This window comes from Oncorhynchus tshawytscha, linkage group LG23 (assembly GCF_018296145.1).
Source record: "Oncorhynchus tshawytscha isolate Ot180627B linkage group LG23, Otsh_v2.0, whole genome shotgun sequence".
Lineage (NCBI taxonomy): Eukaryota > Metazoa > Chordata > Actinopteri > Salmoniformes > Salmonidae > Oncorhynchus > Oncorhynchus tshawytscha.
In genome coordinates, this window is record NC_056451.1 from 5,743,843 (window position 1) to 5,752,707 (window position 8,865).

General features: G+C 42.2%; 1 protein-coding gene across 1 annotated transcript; it reads right to left on the minus strand.

Moving 5' to 3' along the window:
• Window positions 1-988: 988 nt before the first annotated feature.
• Window positions 989-8,594, minus strand: LOC112246111 (nuclear inhibitor of protein phosphatase 1). Its single transcript, XM_024414382.2, has 7 exons — window positions 8,437-8,594; window positions 8,172-8,232; window positions 7,257-7,410; window positions 6,826-7,052; window positions 6,422-6,566; window positions 2,664-2,728; window positions 989-2,485 (listed from the first exon to the last, which is right to left on the minus strand). The coding sequence occupies exons 1-7, from the start codon at window positions 8,487-8,489 to the stop codon at window positions 2,132-2,134; spliced, it is 1,059 nt and encodes a 352-aa protein (XP_024270150.1). The 5' UTR covers window positions 8,490-8,594; the 3' UTR covers window positions 989-2,131.
• Window positions 8,595-8,865: the final 271 nt, after the last annotated feature.

Genomic DNA, 8,865 nt, shown 5'->3' on the forward strand with positions numbered 1-8,865 from the left:
TAGAAAGGATTCAATTTAAAACATTCCTTAAAATCTACACACAATACCCCATAATGACAAGGCAAAAACAGTTTGACCTTATTTACGTAAGTATTCAGACCCTTTGCTATGAGACTCTAAATTGAGCACAAGTGCAGCCTGTTTCCATTGATCATCTTTGAGATGTTTCTACAACTTGATTGGAGTCCACCTGTGGTAAATTCAACTGATTGGACATGACTTGGAAAGGCACAAAAACACATGTCTATATAAAAAGGTCCCACAGTTGACATTGCATTTCAGAGTAAAAACCAAGCCATGAGGTCGAAGAAATTGTCCGTAGAGTACCGAGACAGGATTGTGTTGAGGAACACCAAAAAATGTCTGCAGGACTGAAGGTCCCCAAGAACACAGTGAAGTTAGGAACCGCCAAGACTTTTCCTAGAGCTGGCCAAGAACCCAATGGGAGTTCCTCTTTAGAGATGGGAGAATCTCCCAGAAGGAAAACCATCTCAGCAGGCGGAAGCCACTCCTCAGTAAAAGGCACGACTCTCAGACCATGAGAAATAAGATTCTCTTGTCTGATGAAGCCAAGATTGAACTCTTTGGCCTGAATGTCAAGCGTCACGTCTGGAAGAAACCTGGCACCATCCCTACGGCGAAGAATAGTTGTGGCAGCATCATGCTGTGGGGATGTTATTCAGCAGCAGGGACTGGAAGACTAGTCAGGATTGAGGGAAAGATGAACGCAGCAAAGTACAGAGAGATCCTTGATGAAAACCTGCTCCAAAGCACCCAGGACCTCTGACTGGGGCAAAGGTTCACCTTCCAACAGGACAATGACCCTAAGCAAACAGCCAAGACAACGCAGGAGAGGCTTCGGGACAAGAGCCCAGCAAGAGCCCAGACTTGAACCCGATCTAACGTCTCTGGAGACCTGAAAATAGCTGTGCGTCGAAGCTCCCCATCTAACCTGACAGACCTTGAGAGGATCTGCCGAAAAGAATGGGAGAAACTCCCCAAATACAGGTCTGCCAAGCTTGTAGCGTCATACCCAAGAAGTTGAGGCTGTAATCACTGCCAAATGTGCTTCAAAGGGTCTGAATACTTATGAAAATGTGATTTCAGCCTTTTATTTTTAACTCTGCTAAAATTTCTAAAAACCCGTTTTTGCTTTGTCATGGGTTTTTTGTTTAGATTGATAAGAAAAAAAAAAATCACCCATTTTAGAATAAGACTAACATATCAAAATGTGGAAAGTCAAGGGGCCTGAATACTTTCCGAATGCTCATGTTTACAGTGAGCAAAAATACTACGCACAACTTCAAACCAATACTGAGACCGTATAGAAGGAAGTGGAGATAGTAATATGGAACTCACAGTGACCAACCATATAACGATTAGGCTGTGATGATACCAGTATCGCAACGTTTCTTTCCATGGCAAAAATGATAACATGGAGCAGGTCCTTTAAAAACCTCCTGTAAATACTTGCGCTGTAGCTTGGAAAATAAATACATGTGAATCTGGATGAGAACATAATGTTTGTTTCCAACATAAGGGCTGTTTTCCTAAGTTACATCCGCTTCGTGTTTGTTTCCCTGCACGATGCCCGGCTATCAATTAGAGATAATATACCACGGCCATGGGCCACCGATTTATGCCACAAGTTACTCTTACTTGACCAACTGACTTGGTCTGCCAAGAACTGCCTTTTATTTTTTTATATATATAGGACTTAATTTGTAAAACGCATCAAACATTCAGCTCCCAAAGGAGTGGTGTTTCTGTCTTCATGGAATGTACTACTCAAGTCTTTGGGATAATCTTTAGGAGAACGAGGAAGTAACGTAGAAAACATTGACAAAACTATAAAATCCAGAAAACAGTTTTATAAGTAAAATCGATCCGCCTCCAACGGGTCATGGTCCCTGATGTCTCCGCCCATACCCTGAGAGTCAGCCCTGTCTCCACCACATAGGCTCTTTCCCAATTTGTCTTTCCTGGATTCTTCGTGTCCTCTCGCCTCAGACTCAAAATACATTGGAAAAGATCCAAGAGGAAACACCTTGGATCTTCTCCAATGCATGAGAGAGGACACAAGGAATAGAGGAAAGACTAATTGAGAAAGAGCCGTAGTGTAGGGAGAGGGTTAGATTAGTAGGGAGGGGGTGGGCTTCTTGCCTGGCCATGCCTCTTTGGCATACTTTTTCTTGCGGGGCTCGTTGAGGACCTCGGAGGGATAGGGGCCTGTGACGGGGACAGGGTTGAGGGTGACAGGTGGCTGGGGGGCGTCCGGGGCCAGGTTCACCTCTGGGGCCGGGTTGGGGAAGGGCAGAGGGAGACCGCCCAGAATAGTGGCTCCGCTCGGGGGCCCGGTAGGGTGGCCCTCGTGGCTAGTGGGTGGCAGGTCCCCGTAAAGGCCGCCGCCGAAGGTGTAGTTGTGGATGCGCCTCGTCACAACGTCATCCATACTAAGTGAGCCGTGCCTCTCCATTTTCTGTTTCTAGAGTGGAAATGACAAAATATTGAGTAGCATCTCATCTGTAGGCTGTTTCTGGGATTACATTGCAATTTTCTTAATCATAGGCTTCCTTAAATCGCAACGTGATTGTACAAAAAGATAGACACCTCAGGCAATCAATGCACTTTAGCGGCTTACTATGGATATAACCCAGGCTTACCTTTATAGGGACGACAGCAGTCTGCACCATGTTCCTGAAGCGCCCCACTGAGGGGTCAATGTCCTCTGTAATGTTTCAAGAAGCACCGAGTTACCGCATGCATTACGAGTGAAGCAACAGGTTTAGATTGGTACACACACTTCATTATTTTCACCCAACCAAATCAAATTTTATTGGTCACATACACATGTTTAGCAGATGTAATGCGAGGGTAGTGAAATGCTTGTGCTTCTAGATCTGACAGTGCAGTAATATTGAACAAGTAATCTAACAAATTCACAACGACTACGTTACACACACACACACAATGTAAGGGGATGGAATAAGAATATGTACAGTTGAAGTTGGAAGTTTACATACACTTAGGTTGGAGTTATTAAAACTTGTTTTCCAAACACTCCACAAATGTCTTGATAACAAACTATAGTTTTGGCAAGTCGGTTAGGACATCTTTGTGCATGACACAAGTCTTTTTTCCAACAATTGTTTACAGACATATTATATCACTTAATCACAATTCCAATGGGTCAGAAGTCTACATACACTAAGTTGACTGTTCCTTTAAACAGCTTGGAATATTCCAGAAAATGTCATGGCTTTAGAAGCTTCTTATAGGCTAATTGACATCATTTGAGTCAATTGAAGGTGTACCTGTGAATGTACTTCAAGGCCTACCTTCAAACTCAGTGCCTCTTTTCTGACATGGGAAAAATCTAAAGAAATCATCCAAGACCTCAGAAAGAAAATTGCAGTCCTCCACAAGTCTGGTTCATCCTTGGGAGCAATTTCCAAATGCCTGAAGGTACCACGTTCATCTGTACAAACAATAGTATGCATGTATAAAAATCATGGGACCACGCGGCCTTCATACCGCTCAGGAAGAAGACACGTTCTGTCTCCTAGTGATTATTGTACTTTGGTTTGAAAAGTGCAAATCAATCCCAGAACAGCAGCAAAGGACCACAGTAAAACGAGTCCTATATCGACATAACCTGAAAGGCCGCTCAGCAAGGAAGAAGCTACTGCTCCAAAACCGCCATAAAAATGCCAGACTATGGTTTGCAACTAGACATGGGGACAAAGATTGTACTTTTTGGAGAAATGTCCTCTGGTCTGATGAAACAAAAATAACTGTTTGGCCATAATGACTATCGTTCTGTTTGGAAGAAAAGGGGGGAGGCTTCCAAGCCAAAGAACACCATCCCAACCATGAAGCACGGAGATGGCAGCATCATGTTGTGGGGGTGCTTTGCGGCAGGAGGGACTGGTGCACTTCACAAAATAGATGGCTTCATGAGGCAGGAAAATTATGTGGATATATTGAAGCAACATCTCAAGACATCAGTCAGGAGGTTTAAGCTTGGTCGCAAATGGGTTTTCCAAATGGACAAGCATGGACCCCAAGCATACTTCCAAAGATGTGGCAAAATGGCTTAAGGACAACAAAGTCAAGGTATTCGAGTGGCCATCACAAAGCCTTGACCTCAATCCTACAGAAAATTTGTGGGCAGAACTGAAAAAGCGTGTGCGAGTAAGGAGGCCTACAAACCTGACTCAGTTACACCGGCTCTGTCAGGAGGAATGGGCCAAAATTCACCAAACTTATTGTGGAAGGCTTGTGGAAGGCTACCCGAAACGTTAGCCTTTAAACAATTTAAAGGCTATGCTACCAAATACTAATTGAGTGTATGTAAACTTCTGACCCACTGGGAATGTGATGAAAGAAATAAAAGCTGAAATAAATCACTCTATTATTATTATTATTATTATTATTATTATTATTATTATTCTCTATTACATTTCACATTCTAAAAATAAAGTGGTGATCCTAACTGACCGAAAACAGGGAATTTTTACTAGGATTAAATGTCAGGAATTGTGAAAAACTGAGATTAAATGTATTTGGCTAAGGTGTATGTAAACCTCCGACTTCAACTGTACATATAAATACATGGATGCGCGATGGCAGTGCAGGATAGGCAAGATACAATAGATGGTTTAAAATACAGTATATACATATGAGATGAGTAATGTAGGATATGTAAACATTAAAGTGGCATTATTTAAAGTGACTAGTGATACCTTTATTAAATCCATTTATTTAAGTGGCCAGTGATTTAAGTCTGTATGTTGGTAGCAGCCTCTCTAAGTTAGTGATGGCTGTTTAACAGTCTGATGGCCTCAGTTTATGTAAATACTTACAGTACCAGTCAAAAGTTGACACACCTACTCATTCAAGGGTTTTTCTTTATTTATACTGTATTGTAGAATAATAGTGAATAAATCAAAACTATGAAATAACAAATGGAATTATGTAGTAACCAAAAAAGTGTTAAACAAATCAAAATATATTTTATATTTGAGATTCTTCAAAGTTGCCACCCTTTGCCTTGATGACAGTTTTGCACACTCTTGGCATCCTCTCAACCAGTTTCATGAGGTAGTCACCTAGAATGCATTTCAATTAACAGGTGTTAAAAGATCATTTGTGGAATTTCTTTCATTCTTAATGCATTTGAGCCAATCAGTTGTGTTATGGCAAGATAGGGGTGGTATACAGAAGGTAGCCCTATTTGGTAAAAGACCAAGTCCATATTATGGCAAGAACAGCTCCAATATGCAAAGAGAAACGACAGTCCATTACTAAGACATGAGGGCCAGTCAATTCAGAAAATGTCAAGAACTTTAAAAGTGTCTTCAAGTGCAGTACACAAAAACCATCAAGCGCTATGATGCAACTGGCTCTCATGAGGACCGCCACAGGAAAGGAAGACCCAGAATTACCTCTTCTGCAGATTATAAATTCTTCAGAGTTACCAGCCTCAGAAATTGCAGACCAAATAAATGCTTTCAAGTAACCGACACATCTCAACATCAACTGTTCAGAGGAGACTGCATTAATCAGGCCTTCATGGTCCAATTTCTGCTAAGAACGCACTACTAAAGGACACCAATAATAATAAGAAGAGACTTGCTTGGGCCAAGAAACACGAACAATGGACATTAGACCGGTGGAAATCTGTCCTTTTGTCTGTAGTCCAAATTGGAGATGTTTGGTTCCAACCGCTGTCTTTGTGAGATGCAGAGTAGGTGAACGGACGATCTCCACATGTGTGGTTCCCACCGTGAAGCATGGAGGTGGTAGTGTGATGGCGTGGGGGTGCTTTCCTGGTGACACTGTCAGTGATTTATTTAGAATTCTGCAGCGATACCCCCTCTCATCTGGTTTGCGCTTAGTGGGACTATCATTTGTTATTCAACGGGACAATGACCCAATACACCTCCAGGCTGTGTAAGGGATATTTGACGAAGAAGGAGAGTGATAGAGTGCTGCATCAGATGACCTGGCCTCCACAATCACCCAACCTCAACCTAATTGAGATGGATTGGGATGAGTTGAACCGCAGAGTGAAGGAAAAGCAGCCAACAAGTTTTCAGCATATGTGGGAACTACTTCAAGACTGTTGGAAAAGCATTCCAGGTGAAGCTGGTTGAGAGAATGCCCTTGAATGAGTAGGTGTCCAAACTTTTGACTGGTACTGTAAATCAGGGCCCATGTTCACAAAGACTCTCAGAGTAAGAGTGTTAATCTAGGACCAGTATTTTCTTTTAAATCATAACATTTTAAAAAGTCTTAGACACTGTAAAATTTGAAGACAGGCACAGAAACACTTTTCCTCAACTACAAATAAAGAACCAATACTTCAACAGCACTGGGGTACTGGTGCTAGGCCAATGGAGTTGAAGAGAGAGCTTACCCGGGTTGATGACCTCATCGTCCTCGTTGAAGGTGACTCTTGAGTTCCGCCTCTTCCTCTTGGGTCTCTGGATATCTAGGTTGCCCTCCTCGATGGTCAGGGTGGAAATGCGCTTGTTGTGGGCCGTGTTGAACTCCGTCAGGTTCTGTCACAGCCCAGACAGGGGATGGATAAATGTTTGGGAAAGGAGAAGTGAAACAAAGTTAACACTAAACACACAGAATTGGAAACAGAGAGAGCTAAAAAAAACAAACACTAAAGACACTGACAGAACAAAAGATAAACTATGTAAAGCAGGACATCCTGAGTTATCTTTAACTACTGTGGTAATAGTACACTCCCTCCTTACCAGCATGTCCAGACAAATGCCCAAGTAGACAACTACAGAAGACACACAGACACACCTCTAGCTCGGTCTCCTCCTCTGGTAACCCTAAGAGACCCTTAGACCCCTCCTCGTCCTCTCCGGCCTTGCTGTCCCCCGTGGCGGAGTTGGTTCCTTGCTGGCTCTGAGGTTTCTCCCGGATGGTGTAGGCTCGTGTGGACGCCCCAAACGACATGGTGGAGTCTATGGGGACCTGCTGAGGCTTATTGGGCTCCAGGCGGATGTGTCCCAGAAAGGTACCATGTGCTGAGAACGTAATTTACAAACTTCAAGTCCACATGTCATGTACGGATGTAATTTTGAAAAAGTAAGTGAAGAGTAATAGTTGCACAGCCTTTATTCGACAGTGCACTCCTCTAAGGCAATGCAACTGTTACATTTTGAGTACTTTTTACTAGCTGAGGTAAGATAAACTATTTTACAGACTGATGTACACGACAGTTCACTTACTGCTGTTGTTATCGATAAGGAACACCCTCTTCAGGTGCTTGTGGTAGACCAGGGCAGCATGCACGCGTGAACATGACTGGTGGTCGATGGTGAAATCACACATGTCCGGGTTCCTCCCGAATAAGTAGTACTTCTTCTCGTCAATGATCAGTTTCTTCAAGGATTCATCATCATAACAACAGATTGGGCAATACATGTATTTTCTTACGTCACAACATCATAGCCTGGTGGTCCCAGATATAGTTCTGCTTTCTTGACAACTCCTCGTCACTCATTCTCACACCAAGCTGTTTTAGCATGACAATTCCATAAGGAGTTGGCAAAAGACCCTAAACAGACACTCAGGCTAACAACACTGATAACATTGAATGAAATCCTTGCCAGCTGTAAGACAGTTTAAAGCCCTGTGCCTCTGAGCCATAAATCAAGAGTGCACTCCTGAGCTTAAATATCAGGACTGATGTTTCTGTGGCACCTTTTTTAAAACCCAACAGTCACGGAACTCAGGCACCAGGATGCACTGGGCTGAGGACAGTAGTGTCCGTATCTGGTGCATGCATGTATGATCAATTTGTTTATTTAGTTAAGTACACCATGACACCTAGCTACCTATATTGAAGTATACAGACTGAAGTAGCCTATATTGTATATTGAAGTAGACAGTCTATACTAATAGACATTTATAGGTAAACTACATCACGTAGGACTACATCCTATGGTTCTCTATCACAGCTTTTGATAGAGCTGGTACAGTTGGTTAGTATAGAAAGTAAGTAAACCCATCAGCTCCGTAATGACTGATGTATTATGCAAGATAATAGCCACATTCTAAGGAACCATACAGAATATCTAGCCTTGTGCAGATAATACAGATAGGCGGTTCAAATGTTCGCCACAGAAGCCCTAAGCTCTTACCTCGACCATTTTGTCACCTTTCATCACGTCCAAATGGAGTCCTGGAGGGGGCTTGCCTGCCCTGAAAACAACAATGACCAAAAGCTAAGCACACCATTCATTGAAATGAATCAGCTAGTTAGCATATGTTAGCTAATAAGACGTGGCTAAAAGGAATACATACGTTTCTAGCTACAAATTTTTAAAAAGTAATGCTGTTTTGTGATTTTGCATGCACTTGATGTCTTTGTACAACGTAAATATACCGGTAAATGCATTTTCTCACCATGTTGGACAATCAAAAGATGGTAAGTTTGTAGCAGTTGCATTAGTCGCCATCTTGCAGGATTCTCCATTCACAAACCCGCTGGGTAAAATGCTCCCTTGCTTTGGGAATTGTAGTTTTGTGGGGTTAAACCCTTGACAGCCAAATCTCTCTGTCTCTGCACAAATGGATGAAAAGAAAGTAATACATTCCATTATCTACAATGATTTGATTCGACTCTAGAAAAAAAGGTTGCCTACTGAAATGTAATGGCAATGGTTCATAACTATGAACTGTGAACACACATGCACTAACGCTAACAGTTATTATGCTTAGCTTTCATTATCGCTCATTCACTTGAATCAGATTGAATAGCTTCAAGAATAGTCAATAGTATAGACGGTTTTTTTATTGAAAAGCCACTGGGTAGAATAACATACTACTATAGCA

What these genes read in the sequence shown, in the direction of transcription:
- LOC112246111 (XM_024414382.2), bottom strand. Translation starts at nt 8,489, where the DNA reads ATGGCGACTAATGCAACTGCTACAAACTTACCATCTTTTGATTGTCCA. An exon ending in AAGGTGACAAAATGGTCGAG is followed by an intron (nt 7,411 to 8,171) that starts GTAAGAGCTTAG and finishes GAATCCTTGAAG; the next exon opens with AAACTGATCATTGACGAGAA. An exon ending in CTGCTGTCGTCCCTATAAAG is followed by an intron (nt 2,486 to 2,663) that starts GTAAGCCTGGGT and finishes TTTCCACTCTAG; the next exon opens with AAACAGAAAATGGAGAGGCA.